We start from the raw sequence: 12756 nt of genomic DNA on the forward strand, positions 1-12756 counted from the left end.
ATAATAATACATGATTTTAAACAGCGTCCAAGACTTATTTTACCGTGATATCCTGAGGGGTTTTTTTTTTCACCCTAACAATATTCTACGCTACATTACCCACAATGCCTTGCTGAAAGTAGTGCAGTGGCATTAAGCCCTGGTTTCAGCGCTCGCTAAAGAGAGCCATGCATCGACGCTTTAGTCCTTCAGTCTGCTCAGCATTGAGACCTTCTCATCTGGACATTCTGCTCAAACTGGGCATCCATTCATCACACTCCTCGTCTCTTGGGTCACTAACTACCCCGAGTCAAGCCTCCCAGCTCCATGTGGCTGCATGGCATTCTGGGAGCTTAAGTGCAGCAGTTTGCTTGAAAATCTCTTCTTCGATGCTGGATTTCATGTTCATGTGATGTTAAACATAGCTGGAATATGTTGAGTGAGAAACGAAGAGCTTGCTGTTTTGTTTTTAGGAGCTAAGACAGTAAGACTAACCGTGACATTCCTGTTGTTGATTAAACAAACAATTTTGGCAATACCTTCCACCTCCAGCTCTCCCTTCGACTCCCCCCCGCTGGTGTAGACGTGGTACATCCCGGTGTCCTCCTTTGTGGCCTCATTGATGATCAGCCAATGTTTCTTCCCTTCTTTCTTTATACGATACTTTCCGTCTCGACTCAACTCCACTCCATCCTTCATCCTTTAAAAAACAAACATAAAGAAACGTAAAAAGTATGGTTTGGTTGAGTTTACAGAGAAGAGAAGAGCAAAAGTAAAATCTACAGTAGTTGCAAAACAACGATGAGCGGGCCCAAGCACCCGGGCGCACCCCAAAACTTGGGTGCTTTATTATTTTTTTTTGACAAGCCCCCGTTCTGATTGTTTGGGTTAGTGTTGTGTAGTGCGGTGCACCACTTAGTGTGCTTCCTGTTTACTGAGACAGGGTTGTAAACAAACACCATAATTGTTTTTTCATCCCACACAGAACAGACAGCTAGAGGAGTGTAAGTGGATAATCATCAAAATTTTAGTGTATTGGATTAATAGTGAGTGAGTTAATCCATGAGTCTCCAAGATTTTAAAATTTGGAAAATTTGTTGGTTTTTAAAACACTTATTCATGCAAGTGACGCATTTTATTCAGGAGGTCTTTTACATCTTCAAAACATGCAACAAAACAAAATTGTATTCTTTTGACTATCAGCAGGGGGCGCTGTAGTGCTCTTTTATATTGTACAGTGTAGATAAATTAAATAAAAGTATCACCATTTAACGCTCGCTCCTTCCTCGGACACTTCCACCTCGAATTCTACTTTTTCCCCAACCACAACGTGGACGTCATCTAGCAGCTTGGTGATGGTGACAGGAGGCTCTAAACACACACAACACACATACACACACATGAATGAAATGGAAAAATATTCCACATAATCTGCATCGATGATTTTGCCCACCTTGTACAAACACCTCAGTGAAGCACTTTTCCTCCCCGACCACACACTCGTACGCAGCGTCATCCGACAGCGTGCACTTGTTAATGGTGAGCCTTCGGATCCCACCAATGCTCTCAAACACATACCTGGGGAGAACAAGGATCTCAAACACCTGTCTAAGAGAAAACCTCATTTCTCTCTCTCTCACACACACACACACACACACACACACAAACATACGCTTACTTTGCTGAAGGTTTGATCTCCTGCCCATTTTTCAGCCACTTCACCTGCTGGTTTGGATCCGTCAGCTCCACAGACAGCTGGATCTTCTTGCCTTTTTCCACTGAGTACGCAGGATCCAGCTTCTTTATGAAGGCTGAGACACAACAAACAGAAAATCAGACACAACAAAAGCAAAAAAAAAAAAACAACCAGACACAATGAACAGACACCCGGACACAATAGAAAATCAACAACAAACACAATAAACTGGCATTCAGACACCACAAACACAACAAAGAGTCATTTAGACACAACAAACAGACACTCAGACACAACAAACACGACAGTCATATATATATAAAATGCTCACCATCACTCTTCTTAGGCTCCACCTTCTTCATCTTCTTCAGTCTCTTCAGCATTCCCCGCAGGTCGGTGATCCCGTACTGGAACGCAATCTTCTCGTAGTCGCATGGTTGCGCGTTCTTTAGGATCTCCCAGACATCCACGTCCAGCTCAGGCTCCTTCTTCTGCTTCCTCTCTCTAACGAACAAGCAGGTTTACATAACAATTCTTCTGCACCACTTCTTAGTCTTCTGCTTCTCTTTTTTTATTCATTTGAATGAGTAGATTAACTAGCGCTTTGTACAGGATCAATCAATCATCGCCAGTGCGAGCTGGGTTATTGGTGATTTGTGAATTATCAGCTGTACCAGGCAATCATTTAAACAACCTTGTTAGTGTCTGAAAATTGCACCTGAAAGTGCTGGATTTTATTGGTCTGGTTCTAGACAAAGTGCTGTTGCTTTGCCGTTTGCAAAACTTCTGAAAGTGTGTGTCAGGGTTTTAACTCAAGCGGCACAGATACAGTACAGTACATATATATATATATATATATATATATATATATATATATATATATATATATGTGTGTGTGTGTGTGTGTGTGTGTGTGCTTATATAAAAGCATTTCTGGTGTGTGTGTGTTAATGGGAAGGCTTCAGACTTCAAACTGTGTTTGGGTTTTCGGATATGTCAGGTTGAACAAAAGTTATCCTTACTTTTATAAAGGGTAAATTCTACCACTACTAAAAATATGGGAATGGAGTTGAAAAAATGTAGAACACAAAAAAAGGCAAAAACAAATGACTAAAATGTTCTAAGCCTTAACTACGGAACAGATTCAGGGCTTAGTAAGAAAATCCTGACCTTTTCTTAAGGAGGCCACTGAAATCCAGATCCCCAGCGTCCTCTCCTGCGTCCCCCCTGTAGTTGGAACATAGACGTACAGTACATGTATCAGAAACTCTGCAGTAGACTGCGTCAGTGTTCTCCATGAATCAGGATGCAGTACGCCCATATAGTAGTGTGATCATGGCCATGCTACTCCAGCATTTATGGTAGTTATCTATAGATGTGGCGGCACGGTGCAATAGTGGTTAGCATTGTCCCCTTGCACCTCCAGGGTCTGGGTTCGATTCCTGCCTCAAGTCTGTGTGCATGGAGTTTGCATGTTCTCCCCGTGCTTGGTGGGTTTCCTCCAGGTGCTCCTGTTTTCTCCCACAGTCCAAAGACATGGCTAAATTGCCCATAGTGTTTGAATGCGCATGTGAATGTTGACCAGAGGTCCTACCACGGTCGTACAAATGGAAATAAATACAATGATAATCACCATTAGCCTCCACGGTCCCTAGTTGGACTCAGAGGTTCCAAGATGAATGGAGATGGATCTATAGATGTATTATTTTAATGGTAGTTTATGCTAGCTCACCTGTTTATCATGTTTTGTTTTGTTCTATGTGCTTTTTTCAACTTTTTTGCTAGTGGCCATATTTATATAGGAGTATATACTGTACATTATATATTATAAAGTATATTTAAGTCATTTATTACATTATGACATTTTTTGCTATTTATTTCTATAGATGTTAAGGAAAGATACACAATAACAGTGTTTGTGGTAAATAACATCAACAAAAGGACAACATTCTACAACTGATGACAGAAAAACACAGATACTCACGATCGCTTGAAGGCCTCCAAGATGTTGGTTTGCTGAGCCTCTTGTGCAGCTGAAGGACAAAATAAAATAAACATGATGATGAAATCCAACCAAAAGAATCAACACACGTGCACATTAGATATAATCAGATCACTCGCTCTTCTTTTATACCTTCAACTGTGACCTCAAAAGCGCAGCTGTCACACTTATCCTTGGACGCGACCTCGCAGCGATAACCTCCTGCATCTCCCTCAACCACCTTAACGATGGTCATCTCGTAAGTGTATATCTGCCGTAAACAGGGAATGTTTCCATGTGAGCATTTCATGTGAGTGCGAACGCATTTTAGGAATTTTATGTTAATGTGAATTTTATGTTACATTGTATGTAAATGGACAAACATTATGTGAATGCATAAAAAAAAAAAACTTTGAAAGCGAGAAAAATGTATGCAAATGTGTCAGAATCTTATGGGAATGTGTAAACGTAAATGCAAGAATGTTTATGTCAATGCAAGAAATATTCGTGCAAATGTTGGTCAAATATGAAAATGTGAATGCGAGTACATTTTATGTGACTGGTAGAGAATTTTTTGCTAAAACATTATGCAAAAGCAAGGTCACTGAGTAAAAATATTTTTTGCTATGAGAGAGCAGTTAATTGTAAATGAGGGCATTTTATGGGCCTTATCACCAACTCAAACCTTGGTGTTCCTGTCATAGGATTCTTTAAACTTCAGGTGTTTGCCGGCTTTGCTGCCCAGGTCCAACCACTTCCCTTTCAGCCATTTCAACACTGGCTTCCTCAAAAGGGTTGACGAGTCCACCTTGGCAACGAACGTTATGTCTTTCCCTGTAACCAATAACCAAATCAATTGTCATTCACGTCATCACTTACTGTATCTCTTTACAATGATGATGACCTCTGACCTTTGATTGCCGTGACACTCTGGGGTTTCTCCACAATGAGGCTGGAGACCTCTGACATCTGTTGCTCATCCCCAGGCACATTCTCTGTAGGTGTGGCAAGAGAGACAAGAAAAGTCAAAGAGGGCAGAACAGATTGGAGGGACGGAAGGCAATTTCCTGATGGTCACAGAACTTCCTGTGGAAACCATTTTGGAATAACTGGCACCGTATTCAAGGCTTGTGATTGGTCAAATAGTGTTGATTTATTTACTATAACAGCACCTTTGAGAGTGGTACAGCTGCAAATCACAGGTTTATATTAATACCGTTGTTCTAATCCATTAGATAAGGAAGGAGTCTCCAGTGTCAGAGCTCAGTGTAGCTCAAAGATGAAGCCATGAGGTCAAGGTTTATTGGGTTAACTTCACCAGAAAGATAAAAGACACTTATAGTGCTTGTCCAAGTGCTCAGGTGATTTCGTCGGTGCCACCTTATTGGCGGTCGAGTGCAGGTGAAACAGGAAGTACGTGTCGAGAAGCCTGACATTCAGTCATGCCAAAGACTTGCAGTGCAAAGTTTTTTCTACACATTGCAGTAACGGTGCAAATCAGAATCCCAGGGAACATACAGGGTTTTGTAATGTCGCTATATTTTACTTGGATAAGTTTGGATAGTACGCCAGCGAAGAATTATCCCTTTAAATTTAAAAAAAAAAGAAAATTTTACTTGTAGTGTAAAGTGAATACAGGAGCGAACTTAAACTTTACTATGAACAGATTATTATTTTGAAGCCTGACGAGACTTATTTTTACGAATTAAGAAATGTTATAGTAAATCTGTGCAATGTAAAAGGAATGCGAGGAATAAAACACTTTCTCAAAATGTGCTGTTATTGAAAAATAATCAGTTTCATGTGGAGGCAGTGACTCATCTTCATCCATCCTGTTGCTAAAAACGTTGTCCTTTATTCGTTCAAAAACTGTGCCTAGCTAGATATCTAACGAGGCACACCGTATACCATAATCAAAATTAAAGAAATTAGATAAAAACAGAAATAACCTATTTTGAAAAATGAAAACCACTGCACTTTTTGAAAAAAAAAAAAAAAAAGTAATAATGATACAAGGAGTGACAAGGGGTGTGGGCAAGGGGCGGGTTTCTCTCCCCTGTAGGTTCTGCCACAGGATGTGAAAGACACTCTCATTCCTTCCTTAAGAATAATAATCATAATAATAATAGTAATAATAATAATAATAACCATCATTTTTCCCATGTATATGTCAGAGACAAATACATGCTAGAGGGATTGGTGTGTCTTACCATCCTCTGGCAACTCTGCATCGAGGAGAAAGAGAGCAAGAGAAAGAGAGAGGGAGAGAGAGTGAAGAAATACATTAGCGAGTAATGAAGTGAGTCAAAGATAGTAGAGCCTTCTGAACATATGACCTTCTAGAATTACATTTACACACACTCACACACAAACTCGTGTCTCTGGCCTATACTGCGTTTAGAATGAAGACATGTCAGTTTGTCGTAGTCCTTGTGGTTATCAGTTTATCAGTACAGACAAGCGAAGTATCTTGAAACTGAGAGCATGAAACAAGAACATGAGAAAACATGGAGACCAGGGGAACCTAAAGAAACCCGTTCATTTCCTATACAGACATTCAAGATGTAATAAACTCCAATAAGCTTTATGATAAAGTGGACACACCACAATGCGGTAACTTTAAAGCTCGTTCGCTGCCCTTCTTTAAAATGGTAGTCTGGGGTTCACCTACATCACAGTCAGGTCAGTGTCAAGTCACTTGTCACAGTGTTACAGGACTGGAATACTGTATCAGGTGTCAGACTGTATACGTATCGTGCATTTGCAGAAATTCATCTTTAAAACAATATTAGCTCCATGTAGAAAAGTAGAAAGCAGAATAACCTTAAGCATAAATCTGCATGCACTATATGGAGTTCCTTAATCAAGATAAAGCAAAAACATGTAACTGAGCTACACAGTAGAGTAATTAAAGCTCGATTAATTGTAAACTGACGAACTTGATTAATGACCCAAACAACTAATCCGCACATGCTTCCTGGGTGACCAGAAATACGAGCCTACCTGAACACACATGCGCACATACTGTACCTGTGATCCTCATTCCTTCTGCACCTTCTCAACCTTTTTCACATCTGTACTCTCACTTTATCTTTTTTTGAGACAAAAGATTACCTTCGGATACCTTGTTTGGATAGAACTTTATGAGCCTTCACATCAGAGAGGTCGTAGGTTTAAGTCATGTGTGTGGAGCCTGATCATGATGGATATACTCACTATCTCACTCGTACTCTATAGCACGTATGCTGTACAAGGTCACTGGAGGCCTGGAGCATATCTCAGGAGACATGAGGCACGTGGCAGGGTACACCCTGGACGGCGTGCCAGTTTAACAAAGTGCATCATTGGGGGACACCAATTAACCTAATGTCTATTGGACAGTGGTAGGAAACTGGAGTACCTGAGGAAACCCACCAAGCACAAAGGGAACATGCAGACTCCATGCACAAAGACCCGAGGCAAGAATCGAACTCTCCACCCTAGAGGTGCGAGGCCACAGTGGTAAAATCTATACAGTGTGAGTTAATATGTTAATTAAAATATGGCACAGTGTCTGTCCGGGGTAGGAGGCGTGACTGTCTAGTTTAATACTGTACTGTATGTTTAATGGAGTATTTCACAGCAGGGGTAGGAAGCATAAAGATCATTCAGTGCATGCAATCCCAAAATTTCAGATTAGGACTGGGAACTGCGTTTATTTGCCCCACCCTGCAGAGAATAAACCGCATTCTCATTCATGCACAAAACACGGATATACTCGATATATACTCAGAGCATAAAATCCAGGTATATATCACTTCTATTTGTAATTACTCATCAATAAAATTGCATTTTTCACAAATTTTATTTTTCACTCCTAAAGAACATTTTGATGTTTCAAACAAGGCGTTTGCATTTCAGTCTATCAGCAGAAAGCACCACGTCAAACTCAAGGATCAAATCATCAAGGTGCAAGGGTGTGACAACTTCACAGCTCTGCTGGCGGCGCCAAACAGCATTTACGTTACACGGTTCGAGATCAAATATCATCAGAACACACACCACGTCATCATTCGGTCAGTCAGAACCTCTGGAACAGTCGTGAAAACCCACCGCCAGAGTCAGTGCCTGACTCACGTGCATGCTAACAGTCAAGTGCAGCTTTACACGTTCAGAGTAGCACTATTGTAGTTTCCCAGTGATGTGCAAGCTCACACTGACTGCGCGGTGGACGTTCGCAGTGGTCATAATGACGCGCTTTCGGACACTCTTACACTCACAGTTTACAGCTCGCTCATTCTCGTGAGCGGCTGATCAGCAAACACACAGTACATGACCCTAAACACACACTCACACACACACACAGAGATAGAAACGCAAAGTGAGCTGGGTGGACCGTTTCTTTTTCCTTACCGTCTTCACATCCTTCACTCTCCTCTGCGTGATGAGAAGCAACAAGCAGTCAGAAAGCATTAGTATGCAGACAGGAAACAGTTACAATGTCATCTCACACACACACACACACACACACACACACACACACACACAATCTTCGCAAGGACCAATCAAAGTGCCTTACAAGACAGCTGGTCCTCATTAAGATACAAAACACACACACACACACACACACACACACACACACTTCTTGTATAAAAAAAGCAAAATATACTCATTATTACAATTATACAAAAGGGATGTGATGAGGAAACACCCTGGCCACGCCCATAAACAATAACGCACAAAGGAATAAGACAGAGTTGCTACTTGCCGGTGTAAAGGTAAGGCTAGTGTGTAACTGTCAGGTGTGTATCATTTCATGAACAACAAAAATCTATTAATTTGCACATGACTGCTCCAGAAATCTAGTAACACGTTGTTCTGTTTAACAAAATCTTTAAAAAATACCTATAGGAAGTAGACTTTTGTGCTAACGTTAAGGGTACGTGTGTTAGCATTGCTATTGTCATTAGTGAGATGAGGAAACTCACCAGCAGGTGGAGCTGCTTCCTGTTTCGTAGGACCTAAAAAATAAAAGCAACAGATGATTCATTATTTTACACACACTTACACACACACACACTAAACATGACATAATTATAAATAAATAAATGTGTGAATAAATAAGTTAATATAGAAATAAATAAATACATAAATATAATAAGCCCTAGAAAATTGCTAAATGTATCCCTACTTTTGTTTATTAACATATTTCAAGATTTATTTATTTTTGCATTTCCACATTTCTACATGTATTTATTTGTCACTGTATGATGATAAGGTAGGCGGTGCCAGCCCTAGTCGAAACCGTGATCGGTCAGGGCATCTCAGACAGAAGCAATCAATCTAATCAGCGTGATGCTTTTTAGTTATCTAGACCTAACTATGCAAATAGCTGCCAACGAGAGACCATTAGCACACGTTCTGTGGGATCTTTAACCAAACTGTGTTTATGGTCCACGGTGCGATTTACCCAGAAGTAGATGAGCCTCCATTATATTCGGAGGTAAAACGCACCGCGGACGCCCAACGTTCCCTTCCTCTTTCTGCGTGAGGACATGAAGTTCTTAAAGACCGTTAAACACAGTTTGGTTAAAGATCAACAGCCATCTCAGCCTGAAGCTGAACTAAATAAATAAAGAAAGAAATGTGGAAATTCAGAAATAAATAAATCTTGAAATATGTTAATAAACAAAACTAGGAATATATTCAGCAATTTTCCAGGGCTTATTGTATTTATGTATTTATTTCTATATTTACTTATTTATTTACACATTTATTTATTTATGTATTTATTTATTTATATATTTACCTATTTATTCACATATTTATTTATTTATAATTATGTCATGTTTAGTCCTCCCACACACACACAGTATATGTATATATAAAGACATATAAAAACCTGCAAGGACATTGAACCTTCACTTTTTGAAATATATCTGGTCAGAAAAAAAAAATCTAATTATTAATTAAACACTTAGTAAAGTTTTCTGTAGCTCTGTAGCCATAAGAAAATCAGTTAACCAGAAAGAAAACATCAGACTGTGGAAAGCAGTGACCGCTCCTAGTGGGTGTGGCCTAATTAGAACGAGCTAGCTGTATTGACAGGCATCTGTAAACAGGTTAACGCAGCTAGAGATAGTGGCATAAATGGAGACAGTCACTTTGCATTTAATTATTGCTTTATACAGAGGTTCTGTTCCCTGGGTTAGCTTTCGCTCTCTAGGTTAGCTTGCACTTGCTAGGTTAGCTTGTCTTTTCCTTTCTAGTTTTTGTTAATTTATGTTGTAATTTATGTTAGGTCTCTCTGTCCTGTCTCTGCTAGCCAGCTAACTAGGCCTCTTGGTTAGCTAGTTTAGTGTCTATGGTAATTTATGTTGTAAGTTTATGTTGCATGTAGCACCTTGGTCCTGGAGGAACGTTGTTTCGTTTCACTGTGTACTAACTGTATATGGTTGTAATGACAATAAAGCCTACTTGAACTTGAACTTGAACTCTAGTTAGGCGTACATTCCTCTCGCTAGCTTAGCTTTTACTTACTAGCTTAGCTTTCAGTTAGCGAGTCGCTAAGATTTTAAATACAGTATGACCTTTAAGTCATGAATAACAAAAAGACTGTATGGGTGGGACTAGAAACATTAGCCCTATGATTGTTGTAGTACAGTAAAGCTAATTCAAGCGTTATTGAAGTTTTATGATCTGTGCGATACTGTGATCACATGACCAGTCTCATTAAGTGTGATTTCTCAGAACAAAGATGATAAGAAATGCAAAAAATATTTTAGGGAAAACACACATAAGGTAATTAGCATAGCAAAAAGCTCAAAACATTAGAGAAACAAGGGAACAACCAGGAATACCCCAAACCAATGATGAAAGAGGAAACGCAAGGCGGTTTTAGCTTCCTTGATGTTTTATAAGCATCACGGTTCTGGATTTCTCAGTATCATTATACCTCTAGAGCTGTTGAAACATTTTACTTTTATTTTACTCTCTCACAGATCAAAACGCACACACTGAACCCCAAAATTCCAAACTATAAACAAATCATCTCTACACTTGTCAACTCCTCGCCCTCGCACATCACTTGGCCTTAGTCCTCTGTGGGGTCAAGTTGCCAGACCAATCCTGGGGGTTGTGTAAGGCATTCTGGAGGGTCGACACCTCTATTTTGAACAAGGTTTATCTTTCATGGTGTGAATCTGATAACCGGTGTTGTGTTCTTGTTAGAGTTTCGCATTTTTCTTTTAGATGTAAAAAAAGGATCTCATCGAGTCACAGAGTCGCAGGACGGACAAATGCAGGGTTATCCTTGGACTGGTGCAGCAAGAACACAGCAAGATACAAAACTGTGAGAAAAAAAAGTTAATCTAAACACTTTAGAACAAGATCTCTAAACAGATCTCCCCTGTGAGAACCTTTTAAGGAATTCACAAACCTTTGGCTTGTTTGGACCTAAGAGCCCAGGAACTGGTTTGAAGTTCTTGACTTACTTACCTACTTAAGGGAATAAGGCACGGTGGGAATAAGGCAAGCAGGAGGAGGTAGGGTGATGCTCTGGACTACTGTGTTCTACTGGGAAACCTAGGCTCCTGCCATTCATTTGGACTTCCTTTGAAAGTCTCAGTAAAAGGAGACAAAAGCCCTTCCTGATTGGTGGTGGTAGTCCTGATGGGACGGCCCTATAAATGGATGGTAACTGGCTACTACTAAATTAGAAGAAAAAATGCTGTCTCCACTTACTGGTCACAAATTGCAAACTCATCAATAATTTAACTTAAGTGTACACACAAAGCATCTACCTATAATCTACCACCCATAAAAAAAATTACACCCATAAAAAATGGAAACTAGCTTGCCCTATCATCTGGAGAGTTTAAATCCCACCTAGAGAAAGTTGATTGGCCGAGCTATCTTGAGGGCAGAGGTGGGAGGCATTCAAGCACTCTCACATCCATCATGACGCTTGTCAATCATGAGTGAGTGTGAGCTCACTGAAGCAGATGGAGTGAATTGTGCTGTCCTCCAAGTTTGTTACTCTGCTCCCTACGGTGTCAGCAAGTACAGTAAGCAGTTCGAGTAAGCATCTACCTATTTTTCGGGCCAGGGGTAGCTCAGTGGTTAAGGCATTGGATTACGGTTCGGAAGATCCCAGGTTCAAACCCCACAACCACCAAGTTGCCACTGTTGGGCTCTTGAGCAAGGCCCTTAACCCTCAACTGCTCAGATGTATAATGAGCTAAAAAAAATGTAAGTCGCTCTGGATAAGAGCGTCTGCCAAATGCCTAAATGTAAATGTAAATGTATAAATGGGGTAAGGGTGGTGTAAAGTGGTGTTTAAGTCTGAATCCAAGGACCCCTGAGTGACACTGAGCAGATTGCAGGGAAATAACAGATGAGCAGAGGAGTAAAGCCATTAACCAAAACATATAATCATCCAGTCATCTACAAACATCCCTTTATTTGAGGATTAATTGGGGGCTTCACCAAGAAAGGTGCCTGACGCATAGATAAATGAAAGTAGCTCTGGAGCAATCCAAAGGCTTTTCAGCAATGAGCAAGATAAAAACATAGAACCAAGGGTTGCATGGAGGCACCACAGTCATTCAGGTAACCTTTCAAATACCACAAAAAAACTGGTAGCAAAACCGCAACAGTCAACATACACCACAATATACACGTTACTAGTTGGTATAAAGTACCAGGAAATCGGCTTCCACACATGTAAATGAACTACTTATACTGCAGCATGATGGATGATTATTAAATTACACCCATAAAAAATGGAAACTAGCTTGCCCTATCATCTGGAGATCACAAGTTTAAATCCCACCTAGAGAAAGTTGATTGGCCGAGCTATCTTGAGGGCAGAGGTGGGAGGCATTCAAGCACTCTCACATCCATCATGACGCTAGTCAATCATGAGTGAGTGTGAGCTCACTGAAGCAGATGGAGTGAATTGTGCTGTCCTCCACGTTTGTTACTCTGCTCCCTACGGTGTCAGCAAGTACAGTAAGCAGTTCGAAAAGATATGGTTGGCTAGCGTCTCGTGTCTTGCGGGAAAACAAACAGACGATGAAGGAGACAAAAGCCCTTCCTGGTTGGTGGTGGGAGACCTGAT

General features: G+C 40.4%; 1 protein-coding gene across 4 annotated transcripts in view; it reads right to left on the reverse strand.

The window, feature by feature from the left end:
* Positions 1 to 12756, reverse strand: part of mybpc2a (myosin binding protein Ca) — a 33836-nt gene that overhangs the window by 11437 nt on the left and 9643 nt on the right. For 2 of the 4 annotated variants that reach the window (XM_053515185.1, XM_053515186.1), the window contains exons 2-12: positions 8624 to 8656; positions 4568 to 4651; positions 4342 to 4490; positions 3810 to 3927; positions 3660 to 3708; positions 2846 to 2902; positions 2007 to 2179; positions 1658 to 1790; positions 1433 to 1557; positions 1245 to 1350; positions 519 to 679 (exon numbers count right to left, since the gene is read on the reverse strand). In XM_053515185.1, the coding sequence (XP_053371160.1) occupies positions 519 to 679; positions 1245 to 1350; positions 1433 to 1557; positions 1658 to 1790; positions 2007 to 2179; positions 2846 to 2902; positions 3660 to 3708; positions 3810 to 3927; positions 4342 to 4490; positions 4568 to 4651; positions 8624 to 8656 (1188 nt within the window). Of the gene's footprint in view, positions 1 to 518; positions 680 to 1244; positions 1351 to 1432; positions 1558 to 1657; positions 1791 to 2006; positions 2180 to 2845; positions 2903 to 3659; positions 3709 to 3809; positions 3928 to 4341; positions 4491 to 4567; positions 4652 to 5866; positions 5882 to 8048; positions 8071 to 8623; positions 8657 to 12756 lie in introns of those variants that run through there. The other 2 variants (XM_053515187.1, XM_053515188.1) reach the window with 2 other exon arrangements.

This window comes from Clarias gariepinus, chromosome 16 (assembly GCF_024256425.1).
Source record: "Clarias gariepinus isolate MV-2021 ecotype Netherlands chromosome 16, CGAR_prim_01v2, whole genome shotgun sequence".
Classification (NCBI taxonomy): domain Eukaryota; kingdom Metazoa; phylum Chordata; class Actinopteri; order Siluriformes; family Clariidae; genus Clarias; species Clarias gariepinus.